This window comes from Neolamprologus multifasciatus, chromosome 19 (assembly GCF_963576455.1).
Source record: "Neolamprologus multifasciatus chromosome 19, fNeoMul1.2, whole genome shotgun sequence".
In the NCBI taxonomy this organism is placed as follows: domain Eukaryota; kingdom Metazoa; phylum Chordata; class Actinopteri; order Cichliformes; family Cichlidae; genus Neolamprologus; species Neolamprologus multifasciatus.
Genome location: NC_140457.1, coordinates 276,196 through 291,840, shown reverse-complemented (window position 1 = coordinate 291,840; position 15,645 = coordinate 276,196). Strand labels below are relative to the sequence as shown.

Here is a 15,645-nt window from a genome sequence, read left to right as displayed (position 1 = left end):
CCCGCCCTCGGGTTCAACGTTACTCCGGTTACCCGCCCTCGGGTTCAACGTTACTCCGGTTACCCGCCCTCGGGTTAATGTTATTCCGGTTACCCGCCCTCGGGTTCAACTTTATTCCGGTTACCCGCCCTCGGTTCAACGTTACTCCGGTTACCCGCCCTCGGGTTAATGTTATTCCGGTTACCCGCCCTCGGGTTAATGTTATTCCGGTTACCCGCCCTCGGGTTCAACGTTACTCTGCTTACCCGCCCTCAGGTTAATGTTATTCTGCTTACCCGCCCTCGGGTTAATGTTACTCTGGTTACCCGCCCTCGGGTTAAAGTTATTCCGGTTACCCGCCCTCGGGTTCAACGTTACTCCGGTTACCCGCCCTCGGGTTAATGTTACTCCGGTTACCCGCCCTCTTGTTAAAGATACTCCGCCCCCCACACCCTCTAGCAGATCATTACATGAGGGAACCTTTTAAGAAAACAAGCGCGTCCATGCTCACAGGTGTACACACGGGTGATCACACACACAAACTACACCCTTTTTGGCTCCTACCTCAATGCACACTGTGCTGTCGATCTTACGTGCTGCACAATAATGTTTAATATTTAGTAGTTACTGTCATATTCCCATATATCATTGTGATGTGGTTTATTGTATTACTCTCGTTTTCTTCTGCTTGTTTTCTTTTTTCTTTCTCAACAGGTGATCCAGGTGATCGATATATGTATTTATTTTTTTATTTATTTATTTTTTTTCTTCTGCTTATTCTGTTGGTTTTTGTTTTTTGCCCTTCTCCCCCGTCCCTCTTCTCAACTGTCTTTCTTTCCCTCTTTCTTTCTCCCTTTTCTTTCCCCCAGTCAAATCTGTCCCGTATTCAGCAAGTGAAAATAAAATAAAGAATAAAAGGTGAATCAAATGGACCATTACGGCAAAGCTGGGATGGTCAATTTGGTAAAGAAAAACCGTTGGGCATCTTTCTTCGCCTTTAGACAATAATTCTGATGGCAAAAGAGCCAAACGGGACAGGCAAAAAAAAAAAAGATACTCCGGTTACCCGCCCTCGGGTTCAACATTACTCCGGTTACCCGCCCTCGGGTTAATGTTACTCCGGTTACCCGCCCTCTTGTTAAAGATACTCCGGTTACCCGCCCTCGGGTTCAACATTACTCCGGTTACCCGCCCTCGGGTTAAAGTTATTCCGGTTACCCGCCCTCGGGTTCAACGTTACTCCAGTTACCCGCCCTCGGGTTAATGTTATTCCGGTTACCCGCCCTCTTGTTAATGTTACTCCGGTTACCCGCCCTCGGGTTAAAGTTATTCCGGTTACCCGCCCTCGGGTTAATGTTACTCCGGTTACCCGCCCTCTTGTTAATGTTACTCCGGTTACCCGCCCTCTTGTTAATGTTACTCCGGTTACCCGCCCTCGGGTTAATGTTACTCCGGTTACCCGCCCTGGTACCGTTGAGTTATTACGGCTCAGTGAGCAGTTATTGCAGCTGTCAGCTGTTTCCTGACCCGCAGGAGGACGTGAGAGCGCAGCTGTTGAAACAGTGCTCGGATTCATAAAGGCTGAAGGTGAACCACAGTTCGTTCTTTCACACTTGGAATTCTTTGCATGATTATCTGGGTCGGAGCACGTGGGAAGCCGTGACTGAGAAAGGTCTGAAAAGCCTTTTTATTGTGAGACGATGATTACTGGATGCCGAGTGAGTGCAAGCAGCCTTTCTTCTTTGGGTAAGCTGCTTATGGAGCGCAGGGTTCAGGAGGAAGCGGGTGAAGCTGCTCTGCTTTTGCTCTTGTTATTCTTGTTAATAACACCCACTTTTACAAACTGCAGTTTTGTGTTTTCTGCTTGTCTTGAATCGTGTTTGTGGGGAGACTCCACCCCCTCGCCCTTGTGCTGAAGGATCTCTGCAGGTGGAGGACGATGGCGAGAAGGTCTGCTGCTCTGTTTCTGCTGTTCTGCTGCTCTGTCAGTCGGGGCCAGTCGGAGGCTTCTGTCCCCCCGCCGGCGGTCATCTCCCAGGCCCTCCCCGTCCTCTGGGATGAACTGCGAGGGCTGAAGGAGCTGGTGCTGAGCCTGAAGGCGGAGGAGGTGGGCCGGCGTCAGATCCTGAGGAGGGTGGAGAGCTGGCTGAGGGATGGAGAGGTGCAGGCCGAGCAGCAGAGACGGAGCCTGGAGGGACTGAAGGAGGAAGCGCTCCGACAGGCGGAGGAGCTGAGGGGGAGGGTGGAGGAGCTGGAGGAGCAGAGCAAAGGTGAGGCCTCCTCCGTCACACTAAGTGTCATAGCTGCTCCTCAGACTGAGAGGTGGTGCAGTGAGTTTGTGGTGTAGCACAGGTGAGTCCTGCTGAGGCAGGCAGGCAAAAAACATCAAACTGTTTTGAGCCGAAACAGAAACAGATGTTCGTGTATGAATCACTAGATTAATCAATCACTAGATTGATAAATCTAGTGATTGATTATTCAATCACTAGATTGATTAATCTAGTGATTGATTAATCGGTTACTGTGGAGAAACTGAAAGGAAGTATAAAACTTACAAAAATAAATGAACTAATATAATGAGATCCTGTAAAAGAGAGTATTTCATAAAAAGGTTGGAACACAATGAAGATAACACGAGAGATATCTGGAACGTATTAAACAGTATAATCAAAGATGGATCAGGGAATAACGATGGGTACTTTATAGAGGGACAAGAAGCATTAATAACATGGAAGAGATCATAAATGTTTTAATCAATTCTTCGTAAACATGGGGCCAAAACTGGCAGAAGAAATAAAGGTTGATGGGACACTGGTGAAAATACTGAAAGCAAGAGAAGCTCAATGTTTATAGGAGCAGCGGAAGAGAACAAAACCAGTACAGACTGGAACGATGTTGATATGGTAACAGTAAAGATTGATGGTGTTGTAAAACCATTAAATTATATATTCAACTTGTCGTTTCAAACGGCGGTTTTGCTAAAGTTATTCCCGTTTACAAAACCGGTGAAAGGCATCACTTTACAAACTATAGACCAGTGTCCATACTCTCCCAGTTCTCTAAGATACTGGACAAACTTCATAAAAACATTTGACAGTTTTGTGGAAAAATATGACAGATAGTCAGTTTGGGTTCAGGTCAGCAGCTTTGGCACTGATAGATTTAATGAGATAACAGGATGTGTGGATAATAAGAGGTACGCGCTTGTTTTCTTACATCTAAAGAAGGCGTTTGATGCTGTTAATCATGAAATTCTAATAAAGAAAATGGAAAGGTGGGTTTAGGGGAGTGGTTTTGGACTGGGTACAAAGCTCTGTAGGGAATAGGCAACAATATGTACAAATAAATGAATATAAATCTAATTTGATGGATATAGCTTGTGGAGTACCTCAAGGTTCAGTACTGGGTCTAAAAATGTTTATTATGTACATAAATGATATCTGCAGAGTATCACAGATTTTAAAGGTTGTAATATTTGCAGATGACACAAATATACTGTGTTCAGGTGTGGAGATGATCACACAGGAATTATTAAAGAAGTGGTTTGATATGAATAAATGATCATTGAATCTGGATAAAACCAGATTTATGTTGTTTGGAAACCAAAAGAAAAACATCAAAGTAGAAATATGTGTTGACAATGTATATTTAGAAAGAGTCAGTGAAATAAAACATCTTGGTGTGATCGTTGACCACGAGCTGGAAGCCACGCAGCACTCATGTTCGGGGCCGTCGTGAGGAAAGCAAAGCATATGTTGGATCAGAAAGCCCTGCACATGTTACACTGTGCTTTACTCCTGCTGTATACGAGCTACTGTGTGGAGGTCTGGGGAAACACACAGAAGTAACACTAACAATAACTATAATACAGAAAAGGGCCATCAGATTAATAATAATGTGGGTGCAGGGACCATACAAATGCACTTTGTCAAAATGCTTTTCAATTCCAAGACTTGGTGAAGCTTAAAACAGCGCAAATAATGTATAAAGTAAGAAATAAATTGCTTCCAAAAGAAATCTGTAAATTGTTCATATAGAGAGACGGTGGGTATAACTTAAGAGGGAAAAATACAAAGTGCTGGAACAACAAACGATGTCTATCTCAACTGCAGGAGTTAAATTATGGAGCAGACTATCTGAAGAAATAAAAGTAAAAACATAAACCAAATTAAAATATAAAATATAAAAATAAAATAAATAATTATAAGAATGAAGAAAACAGGGTTAAGCCAGGACGGTGATGTTGCTGGTAATGGTGTTGTTTTTGTTTGTTTGTTTGTTTTTCCATAACTTTTGAATCTGCAAATTTACACATTCTGTCTTTTTCATATGAAAGAAACTGTGCTGTGGTGGGCTTGATTATTTCTTGTTTTGATTTCTGTATGTTTGGTTTGTTTTGCTTTTGTTTCATATGTTGTTTGTTTAATTTAAGGCTACGTCCACACGTACACGGGTATTTTTGAAAACGGAGATTTTCCGTTTTCGTTTTAAAAAATAATCCCGTCCACACGTAAAGGCAGAAATGAAGGAAAACGCTGCTAGGAACATGCCAAAGCAGCAGGTGGCGCTATATTCCTAACCGTGTAGAAATGTTGGCCAATCAGAAGTCTAGAAGCCTCGGTGGGAAAAAGTAAACAAAGCTGGAGCATAGAAGCAGAACCGAGTCGTATGTGTGGAGGGACAGTAACTGTGTGTGTATATGTAAGCATTTAAACACTGCAGAGAGTACAATTAACAGTAACAGTATTGTAGAAATTCATTTCACCGAAACAATAACGTGGCGCACAGTGTGACGTCAAAAAAGGCGCACATCTTTGACGCTGCGTTTTCTCTGTTTTCCTCGTCCACATGTAAATGCAAAAACGGAGTTTTAGAAAATATCCACCTTGGCCGGAGTTTTTAAAATCTCCGTTTTCAGTGACCGAAAACGCCGTTTACGTGTGGATGAAAGGTGCAATCGCATAGAAAAAGCTGCGTTTTCAAAAATACCCGGGTACGTGTGGACATAGCCTAAGACTAAAAGAAAATTAAATGAATGAGAGGTAAAACCTGAGGGGGTGGGGACAAATAAGTAAATACTTCTGCTCCTTTTCAAACAAATAATGGATGTTTTGTAATGATTGTGAAAGCACGTTTGAAATGTTTGAAATAAAAATGAACTGACCTGAACTGCAGGCCTCGAGGGCCGGCGTCCTGCAGGTTTTAGATCTCACCCTGGGTCAGCACACCTGAATCACATGATTAGTTCATTACCAGGCCTCTGGAGAACTTCAGGAAATGATGAGGAGGTCATTTAAAAATTTAATTGGACACATCTAAACCTGCAGGACTCCGGCCCTCGAGGCCTGGAGTTGGACATCTGTGCGTTAGAGGGAAGAAAACCTCTGCAGGAGAAACAGGTTAGTTTGTACTGCGCTGGTTTAAAGCAGAGAACAGTGTGTGACTGGTGCACAGTCTAATACAGCATGAACAGCAGACTGTCAGTGTAGACAACTCACAAAACATCTGCTCACATCTGGTTAAATCCAGGTGTGTACATCTGCTGGAGCTCTCAGTATTTCCAACAGTATCTGTACTTCTACTTAAGTACAGAACGTGAGTACAGAATGCTCACGTCTGGATCCAGGACCGACCCTGACCCGGGTTCGGTCCTGGATCAGGTTCTTCGGAGTCCGAGGTGGTTCTGATGTCCTGTGTCGTCCCTCAGCTCGAGCCGCCGACGTGTCGACCCTTCAGTCCAGGCTGAACAGCAGCGAGCGCTCGACGGACGACCTGAAGAAGAAGAACTCGGGTGAGTCTCTGAGCCTCGTCGTCGCCTGAGCAGCCGCTCGCAGGTTTGTGGACCTCACACTGGTTACTGCTGTGTCTGCAGCTCTGGCGGCGGAGCTGCCATTCCTGCAGACGAGACTGAGGGCGAGCGAGAACACCGTGGAGCAGCTGAGGAGGAAGAACGCAGGTCATCATCAAGCACTCACTGTTTGGTGACTTAGTTCTAATTTCATAGATTAACCAACTTTTCTTTGAAGCAGGAAGTCCCACTGACTGTGTTTAAAGGGTGTACATCTTTTATATACAGTCTGTGGCTGTGAGCCAGAAAAACAGGAAGTTGTTTCTACTGACCGGTGCTGCTCACACTGACATTCAGTTGTACTTCCTCAGAAAACTTTCAGACTAAAAGTCTCCATTTTATTCTGTCGAGCAGTTGTGTGTAAACTTCCTGTGTGTGTTTGCTCGTTTCCAGTGTTGGCGGCCAGACTGTGTAACGCCGAGAGTGTGATGGAGGAGCTGAGGCGTCAGATCTCAGGTCAGATTCGCTTCCTGTCCGGCTGACTCGAGGTTAAAAAATCACCTTTAAAAAACTCCCGTCTGAGATTGTTAAAGGTGATTTTTATAATTGACGCTGAATGTTTAAACCATCACCACCGGGGGGCGCTGTTGTTGTTTTCCGACTAAAATTTCATTTTGTCCCCGCCCACCTGAGCGCCTTTAATGTTGCATGTCGACACTTTGCAGAGTTGCCGGCCTCCAACGCCTCGTCTCTGACGCCTGACATGTTGGAGCTGGAGGCTCGACTGGGCGCCCGTCTGGAGGAGCTGAGCGCTGACGGTGAGTCAGCTGATTGATCAGCTGTTCACGTGCCGAGTGACGCTGCCAGGTGGGCGTGTTGTTTGTTGCAGCTCTGCGGGGTGGAAGTCGCTGCAGGAGACGCTGAAACCAGCTTCAGACCTGCAGCAGCATCTGTTCGTCCTGCAGGGAATGATTTCAGATCAGAGTTCAGAGAGATTCATTTTCATTCAACTTTATTGATCCCAAAGGAAACTGGGTTAAGGTGTCGGCGTTCCACCGTACATTACACAAACATCACATGGAGAAGACGGGTCGGAGAGGAAGGATGATGGAAATACACAATATGAGGAAAGACGAGGAGAAAAACTCCTCAGCTTGTTGTTCCAGTTTCAGCCTCGGAGCTTCCAGCTGGTGGATGAAGCTCGTTTGGGTTTAGGGCGAACGACTGGTGTCCATCACTGGTCCCAGTTCAATGTTATTCATACAGCGCAGAATCACAACAGCGGTCGCCTCACTTTTGTTTCCCACTGGGCAAGAACTTGCAGGCTAGTTTAGGACACATTACTTCACAGTGAACCTCTCTATCAAACGTTGCTGCCACACCTCCCCCTCGGCCTGTGCTTCGAGGTTTCTGGTAGTTAGGATGACTCGGGGGTGTTGATTCATTTAAACTAACATAATCATCCTGCTGCAACCAGGTTTCTGTAAGGCAGAGTAAATCAATTTGTTGATCAATTATTAAGTCATGTACTAACAGAGACTTGGAGGAGAGAGACCTAATATTTAATAATCCACATTTCACTGTTTTACTCTTTGGTTCAGATGTGGATACTGTATTGTTCTTTCTTTGTGATTGTTTATGTTTAAGTTGTTTTTGCTGGTTTTTAGTTTGTTTTTTGTCTGTTTGGAAGCTGACACAGTCTCTATGGAGATGGGGGTTTTTTTTGGGGGGGGGGGTAGCAGGAGGAGAGAAGCTGCAGAGAGGCGTGTAAGACTGCAACTCTGCTTCCTGGTCCCAACTCTGGATAGTCATATTTTGGGGGGGTTTAATAAATTTGTCCATATTTCTAGAAATGAGAGCTGCTCCATCCAAAGTGGGATGGATGCCGTCTCTCCTAACTCTATCAATTCTAGCTCTCCCGTTGCAGAGTCGTGAGCTTCTCCATGGTTTTATCCAGACTGCGGTCAGTTAACAGTGCTCGTGGGATTTTGAGCAGCTGTAACAGGTTTTCATTATTCGTCGATGCACCGGGGCGAGCAGCTCCAATCAGCAGGAAGCCCGTCATCACAGCCCCAAGTAGGTCGATGTCTTCAATGTCCTCTGAGAGTGTTGGCAGCCACACGATGCGCCCCTCGTCGCAACAAAAGCCGGTGTCGTGCAGGAGGATCAGGCTCCCCGCGCCCAGGTTTCTCATCGAGAGGGTGTCAACAGTGTTCAGAGACCAGTCGATCAAATCCTGTTATTCTTAGAGAACACGGCGGAGAGTCTCCGAGACAAAGATGAGGGAGAGGAGACCGGAGAAGATGCGACCGCCGAGAGCCAGGAGAGAAAAACAAAATTAATTCTCACCGTCGTGTGCATGAAACCGAGACGGAAGTGCGCCGTGAGATTTATAGTCTGATGCAGCGAGACGCACAGAGAAACGAGCGCCAGCGTGTTTATGTCACTGCGAGGAAGCATTCCTGCGAGTGCACTGAGTCGCTGAGTTTCCTGTCACACATGAACGTGTCCGTAGGTTACTGCTGAAGCCGTTCGTGTTTACTCAGCAGACGTTTCACCGTTGTTTCTGTTCTCACATTTCAGTGGAGTCGGCGGACGTTTCGGCGCTCGGCAGCAGGCTGAGTGACGCTGAACGCCGCTTGGGTGAGCTGCACACACGAACCTCAGGTGAGTTGGTCCACAGGTGAGTTACCTGCAGCCTCAGAGCTCACCTTTCCAGATGTTCACCAACCTGTTGGCTGGATCCAGATGTTGTCCAATGATCAGATGTGTCTGCTGTAACACGATAACCTGCGTCGACTGGAGGGCGTGTCCCTCGGACGCCTGCTGAAGACGTGAAGGACGCGCGCTCCAGTCCCGTGTTCATAAACGAGCTCTGATCCAGTTTCTGCATAACCGGATCGTTTCTCTCCTCTCAGCTGTCGCAGCCTCGTGGGAAGAAAACCTGTCGGCTGTGAAGAGTCGGCTGCAGCAGCTGGAGCTGACCAGCGCAGGTAAGTCAGGTGATCTGCGACATGTGACAGCACGCAGCTGCTCTCAGGTTACCTGTGACGTGTTTCCTGTGTTTGCAGCTCAGAGCGACTCAGTGAAGCAGCTGCAGCTTAAACTAAACTCCACAGAGCATCAGGTCCAGGAGCTGCAGACGGAAACATCAGGTAAATGAAACCTGCGGTGAAATGAAGCGTGTGTGTGTGTGTGCGGCCCTTTGTTTGTCTACTGTCCACGTTTCAGATCAAAGCTCCAAACTGACGACGCTGCAGACAAACGTGAGCGCGAGCGCGAGCCTGCAGGGCGACCTGAACACAGGTACGGCTGTCAGAGAGCACGCCGTGAGGCTCGCTCTGAGCACGCTCACAGCTGCTGTTTCTGTTTAGAGATGTTCACCAGGCTGAGACGAGGAGACGAACAGCTGGAACAGCTGCTGTCGGAGCACACAGGTAACACACGAAGGTTAAAGTCACACCTTTGTACCAACTGTAGACATTTTAAAGCAAAGCGGAAACTGAGAAGCTGTTTGCTGTGTGAACGATGACAAAGTGGTTTGTTGTGCAGCCGTGGAGGTCAGATTGAGATCCTCTGAGACACAGCTGGAACATCTGGAGACTCGTGCTGCAGGTACATCAGCTCCTACCTGAGGAGTCGCTCATTAAAGCTCTCAGTCAGACATGAGGTGACGCTTCACACGCTTCACACGCTTCACACCACTGTTTGCTGTTGCTCAGCTGATGTTTACAGCTGAGACCTTTGTGGAGACGCAGGTGAGGGGCGGGGTCTCGTTGGTTCTGCAGGTCATTAAAATAAAATCTGTTTTCAGGCCGAGACATCGAGCTGTCGGCCACGAAGCTCAGACTGAACGTCACCGAGCGGCAGGTGGACGAGCTGATGACACAAAGCACAGGTAACACACTCTGACTTCATCCTGAGCTGGTTCTCAGAGGAACTCTTCATGGCGCCACTATTTTGTGTCTGGGAACATTTGGTGCTGCCCACGTCGCATTTCTCTACGTGGCTGTAAACTGGTCAGCCTGAGGTCGAGTGCTCAACCTCGGTGACCGCACAGGGCGGAGCCAACAACCATGGTTTGACTGGGACTGACACAGTCATCATCACACTGGTGAAGGTTGTTTCCAGTTCATCTCAGAGCTGAATGTTGCAACTCTTAGCGCTTCCTGATGCACCGCTGACTGCGAGTGGTCGCATGTTTGAAGCATGAGTTCACCTCGCGTGGCCACAGTACAGCAGACGCCGTTTCCCTGCCTGGTGACGTCATCTTATCCCACATTCATCAAACATCAACTTTATGACGAAACTCACATTTAGATTCAGCTGTTCGAACTTCACTGTAGCGTTTGTGTGTCTGTGTGTGTGTGTGCATGCGTGCGTGCGCGTGCGTACGTGCCTGTGTGTGCGTGCGTGTCTGTGTGTGTGTGCGTGCGTGTGCGTACGTGCGTGCGTGCGTGCGTGTGTGCGTGCGTGTGCGTACATGTGTGTGTGCGTGCGTGCGTGTGTGTGTGCGTGCGTGTGCGTACGCGTGTGTGTGCATGTGTGCGTACGTGTGTGCGTGTGTGCGTGTGTTTGTGTGTGTGCGTACGTGTGTGTGCGTACGTGTGTGTGTGTGTGTGTGTGCGTGTGTGTGTGTGTGTTTGTGTGCGTGTGTGTGTGTGTGTGCGTGTGTGTGTTTGTGTGCGTGTGTGTGTGTGTGTGCGTGTGTGTGTTTGTGTGCGTGCGTGTGTGTGTGTGCGTACGTGTGTGTGCGTACGTGTGTGTGCGTACGTGTGTGTGTGTGCGTGTGTTTGTGTGCGTGTGTGTGTGTGTGTGCGTGTGTGTGTTTGTGTGCGTGCGTGCGTGCGTGCGTGCGTGTGTGTGTGCGTGCGTGTGTGCGTGCGTGCGCGTACATGCCTGTGCGTGCGTGTGCGTGTGTCTGTGTGTGTGTGTGTGTGTGTGTCAGCATGATCTGGTGTAAACTGCTCGTCCGTGTCTCTCTGTTACCTGCTGGGTGCAGAAGGACGCTTCGTCCTCCTGGAACAGAGGAAACTCGGCCACGTAGCTGTGCGGCGCTCAGACCTACACTGCAGCCGCCAAACAGCCACGACACAGAAGAGCCACCTCAGCATCCATCTGCATCTAAAGGTCAAAGGTCACTCTCCGAGGATGCCAATGTTCACATGTTGGACAGAGAGGACAGACGGTTTGAAAGAGGAGTGAAAGAAGCATCTATGTCCACTGTGAGCGACCATCTTTGAACAGAGGGCGGGGCTTACGACACCATCTGTCTGCCATCTATAATCCAGTCTGAGATCCTTCCAGACGCCTTAACGCCCACTCACATCCTGACCTCAGGACATCACATGATAGGGCGGGGCCAGGTCTCACGGTGGGTTCAGCTGAAACCCCGGCTGATTGTGACCCTCACCTGTTTTCACACCTCGGTTTGTGTGGTTAGGCAGAGGATCAATAGTTGGTCCACGGCCCTCTCGGGGACTCTCCACCATTTGACCTGAACTGAAGCTTTGTGGATGAAACGTCTTCAATCAACTGAAAGAAGTCCAGACACTTCTGCTGCAGAGCTGCTTCGATCACACTGATCAACAACGATTTTGAACAAGCAGTTTAAAGTTTAATGGGAGACTTTAGTCATGTTTGATCGTAAAGCTTCATACAGCCAGAGAGAAACAGTGATGTAAGGATCTAACAAGGTTCCCCGAAGAACCGTCAACCGTGTTTACTTTACGTTTCAGAGATGATGAACAAACTGAGAGATGGTGAGAAACGTCTGGAGCAGCTGAAGGCTGAGCACACAGGTAACACACGAAGCTTTCAGAGTGTTGCACAAATGCTCATGAACGTTACATCCACACAAACAGAGAAATGTTGCACATTTATGTAGCAAACACTGAACTTTGAAGCTGAAACTGAAGAAAGTTTAATGCTTCCCTGGAAACTTCATCAGCTTCAGTCATGAATAAATAAGATTTATTTTGAAAATCCTCTGATTACCGTCGCTGTAAACATCAGTGAGTTTGGACGCTGACAGAATGATGAGCTCCTCCTCCCAGTGCTGTGATTGGTCGACACTGTGTGGTGTTGATGATTCAGACTGAGCGTGTTCATCACTCTGTGCACACGTACGTGCTGATGGTTGCTGCAGCATCTGTTTCAGTTTAACAACATTCAGGCCGGACACACTCGGGATCGTCTCCAGGACCGAGATCGGAGTGTCGTCTGCGTCTAAACACAGACTGTCATTCACACTCGATGTGTCGCTGTCACACCTGTGACGTGTTTCCTGTGTTTGCAGCTCAGACCGACTCAGTGAAGCAGCTGCAGCATAAACTAAACTCCACAGAGCATCAGGTCCAGGAGCTGCAGACGGAAACATCAGGTAAATGAAATCTCCTGCACACACTTCTTCCTGCGTTGTTGGGAACAGACGCGTCCCATGGCGTGCGTTTCCTGTCACACATGAACGTGTCCGTAGGTTACTGCTGAAGCCGTTCGTGTTTACTCAGCAGACGTTTCACCGTCGTTTCTGTTCTCACATTTCAGTGGAGTCGGCGGACGTTTCGGCGCTCGGCAGCAGGCTGAGTGACGCTGAACGCCGCTTGGGTGAGCTGCACACACGAACCTCAGGTGAGTCGGTCCACAGGTGAGTTACCTGCAGCCTCAGAGCTCACCTTTCCTCATTAAAGCTCTCAGTCAGACATGAGGTGACGCTTCACACGCTTCACACCACTGTTTGCTGTTGCTCAGCTGATGTTTACAGCTGAGACCTTTGTGGAGACGCAGGTGAGGGGCGGGGTCTCGTTGGTTCTGCAGGTCATTAAAATAAAATCTGTTTTCAGGCCGAGACATCGAGCTGTCGGCCACGAAGCTCAGACTGAACGCCACCGAGCGGCAGGTGGACGAGCTGATGACACAAAGCACAGGTGACCTCTGTTACGTCGCCGGACTGTCGGGAGGTCTGACGGCGTTTACCCGAGTTCACCGTGTGACGCTCTGTTTGCAGTGCGAGCCGCTGAGCTGGAGGCTGTTTCGGACCGACTGACGGCGGCACGGAGACGCGCTGATGGTAACGAACGACCTCGCGAAGCTTTCTGCGCCCGATTAACTTGAATCACATCTGAATGTTTTCTCTCAGAGCTGCAGGTCAGGCTGAACCAGCTGAGCGCCGAGGAAGCAGGTCAGCCACGCCCACGTTACACGTCCTCACCAGCCGGCTGTGGTTAAACATCACATCTGTCTCTTCCAGGTGAGCTCAGGGTGGCGTTTTCAGCCGGTCTGACCGACTCGGGGTCAGTGGGACCGTTTGATGAAGAAACAACGCTGATCTTCTCCAAAATCATCACCAACGTGGGCGGAGCCTACAACCAGTCAGCAGGTAGAGCCGACGCCCACAGGACGCTGAAATATTCAGCTCCAGATGTTTGACTGCAGAATTATATCAACATGGTCACAGGTGGAGGGGGCGGAGCTCCTCGCTGAGGCCTGATTAACACCTGTGCTGTCCTCAGGTGTTTTCACGGCGCCTGTCAGCGGCCTGTACGTCTTCAGCTTCACGGCGGCAGATTACCTGAAAGGCTACATGGGCCTGTACCTGTACAAGAACGACCAGCCCATCGTCTTCAGCCTCGACCTGAACGACCACGGCGGCTACGCCTCCACGAGCAACGCCGTGTGTCTGCAGCTAGAGGAGGGCGACCGGGTGCACCTCGGCCTGCCGGCCAGCTACCGTCTCTACGACGACTCACGAAACTTCAGCGTGTTCTCCGGCTTCCTGCTGTTCCACCTGTGATGGCGACGTGCTGCGACGCACCCAGATTATCCAACCTTTGTACGGCGGCGCGAACAGGAAGCGGGATGAAAGAGGCCACGCCCTTAATAATGCAAACTTTACTCTTTAATATAAAGTGGAGGAAATGATCCTGTAAACAGTCTCACTGCTGCCTCGCTGGTCGGCTGAGGAACTGCAGCTGTTTCTGCTCCAGTGATCATTTCATGCAAACGTCTGAGGAGCGTGACTTTAGCCCCGCCCCTGTGAATGTCAGTGAAACAGCGTTCTCGTCTATCGATCAATAAAGTTTTAACAGCCTGCTGACTCTTGTTTGTGCTGCAGTAAAGTCGGAGACACAGCGAGTCTGAAACTTTTATTAAACGTGACAAAAACATGAAAACGTTTCAAACTACAAATTTATCCCCACAAACACCCGAAGACGTCAAAATGCACGACCGCGGTAAAAGCTTCAAAACGTGCCGGTCGGCGTGAGGCGAGGGGCGGAGTCAGTAGTGTAACAGCTCATCATCACAATAAATACAAAGTGTAGCATTGCTCAGTCTAACGGCGATCAACAATCCGATCGCTCAGACTGGCGCCGCTGGGAAGTTCGAGGAGAAAAGTCTAAAAACGACGAAGGTCATTGCATCAGTTTAAAAACAAAATGGCTTCAGATCCTTCCGGAGGGGGGCGGGGTTAGAGGACGGGGGGCGGGGTTAGAGGCTCAGGTGCTGCTGTTGATCCTCCTGTGAACCGCCTGCAGGAGGAGCAGCGAGTACTCCTCCAGAAGCGCCGCCGTCTTCACCTCCCCCACACCTCCCAGCCCCCCCTCCGCTGCCAGCATGCCGAGGGGCAGGGCGTCGAGCTCCGCCTTCATCGCCTGGAAGGCCTCTGATAGGACGCGGGACATCTGTTGGTCGGGGGCGGACTCATCTGAGGAGGAGCCACTCACCTGGAAGAAGAGGAGGAGAGATCAATACTGCTGTGACCATCAAACACAGATGTGAGGTGGGCGGAGTCTGTTACTCACTCTCCTGTACAGGTGCGTGGCTTTCTTAAAGCAGCTCTGCAGCTCATTGGTCAGAGCCCTGCAGCTCTCCACACTGATTGGCTCGTCTGCATAGAGAGAGAAGCAGCAGGTCACTCGAGCGCCGTTTTTACTTCATTTAAAAACAGACTGTAAACAATGACGCGATGAAAGCAGAGACAGAAACGTCTCACCCGTCACACAGGAAAGGAAGGGTGAGGAGGAGGAGGAGCCAAAGAGATGACAGGATGAAGGGATGAAGAGGAGGAGGGTTAGAGTCCAAACCTGCGTCGTCCATCTGCCCGGCGCCGCCGTCTGTAGGAGCGTGAGGCGCCGCTTCTCGTGCGGGAGTCAGGGGGGAGACGGATACCGGGCGAGGCTGCGAGGAGGACGAGGACGCCGTGGACTTTGAGGAAGTTGAGAAAGGGGGGAGGGAGGGTTTGTCAGGGAGCGGCCTGCTGCTGCTGGAGACGCGAGCCTGGAGACAGCAGGTGGGTGGGGACACCTGGTTACCATGGTTCCCCAGAAACGAGGCGCAAGACGAAGAGACGACAACTGGGACCACGGCTGCGTGAGGGGGCGTGGCCAGAGTAACAGAGGGAACCACGGCGACAACAGGAGGTGGATGTGATGTCACTGCCAGGTCGTCAGTGGCGTTGGGGACGTTCAGGCCATCGCCCACGGAGACGGAGCGGGACATCTTAGCCATGGAGCTGGCGGTGGGGCTCATGTAGGAGCGCGGCCCCGATGCAGTCAGGGAGGATGACGAAGACTTCCTCGGGGTGGTGGCGGCCAGAGCGGCAGCATTTTCCTGTGACGGGGACCTCGGGGAGGCGGGGCTTGGTCTCTGAAGGGGTGGTGCCGTAGATGGGGGGCGTCTGGGGGTGCTGGGAAGGGTGACGGGACGCTCAGGGGGGAGGAGCGGCTGAGGGGGCACCTCCTCTCTGAAGGGACGAGAGATCATCTGGGAGATGGCGGAGTCACCTGATGATGAGAGAGACAGGAAGTGATGTAATTAGGTCCAACAAAACATGTAAACTGAGTAACACTGAGACCGTTTCCCCTCCGTGGTTTTAACCT

General features: G+C 49.7%; 2 protein-coding genes across 7 annotated transcripts in view; one reads left to right on the top strand and one right to left on the bottom strand.

Annotated features, from left to right (window-relative positions):
- The first annotated feature begins 1,128 nt into the window (after positions 1-1,128).
- LOC146495544 (uncharacterized) lies at positions 1,129-13,559 on the top strand. Of its 2 annotated transcripts, XM_085142467.1 has the most exons (16): positions 1,133-2,249; positions 5,687-5,770; positions 5,852-5,935; positions 6,221-6,283; positions 6,493-6,585; positions 8,351-8,434; positions 8,686-8,760; positions 8,839-8,922; positions 8,999-9,073; positions 9,142-9,204; positions 9,320-9,382; positions 12,610-12,693; positions 12,774-12,836; positions 12,906-12,947; positions 13,017-13,145; positions 13,279-13,559. In XM_085142467.1, exons 1-16 carry the CDS (start codon positions 1,919-1,921, stop codon positions 13,557-13,559), a joined length of 1,698 nt encoding a protein of 565 aa, XP_084998593.1. In that variant the 5' UTR covers positions 1,133-1,918. The 2 variants fall into 2 exon arrangements, with proteins under 2 accessions (XP_084998594.1, XP_084998593.1); XM_085142468.1 differs by lacking the exons at positions 12,610-12,693; positions 12,774-12,836; positions 12,906-12,947; positions 13,017-13,145; positions 13,279-13,559 and adding exons at positions 9,582-9,665; positions 11,506-11,568; positions 12,066-12,149; positions 12,314-12,445 and having other exon boundaries at positions 1,129-2,249; positions 8,686-8,922.
- A 703-nt stretch (positions 13,560-14,262) lies between these two features.
- The window catches only part of mapkbp1 (mitogen-activated protein kinase binding protein 1), a 29,951-nt gene continuing 28,568 nt past the window's right edge, over positions 14,263-15,645 (bottom strand). For 4 of the 5 annotated variants that reach the window (XM_085142456.1, XM_085142457.1, XM_085142458.1 and 1 more), the window contains 3 exons: positions 14,851-15,549; positions 14,569-14,654; positions 14,263-14,490 (listed from right to left, as the gene is read on the bottom strand). In XM_085142456.1, the coding sequence (XP_084998582.1) occupies positions 14,263-14,490; positions 14,569-14,654; positions 14,851-15,549 (1,013 nt within the window). Of the gene's footprint in view, positions 14,491-14,564; positions 14,655-14,759; positions 15,550-15,645 lie in introns of those variants that run through there. The other variant, XM_085142459.1, reaches the window with a different exon arrangement.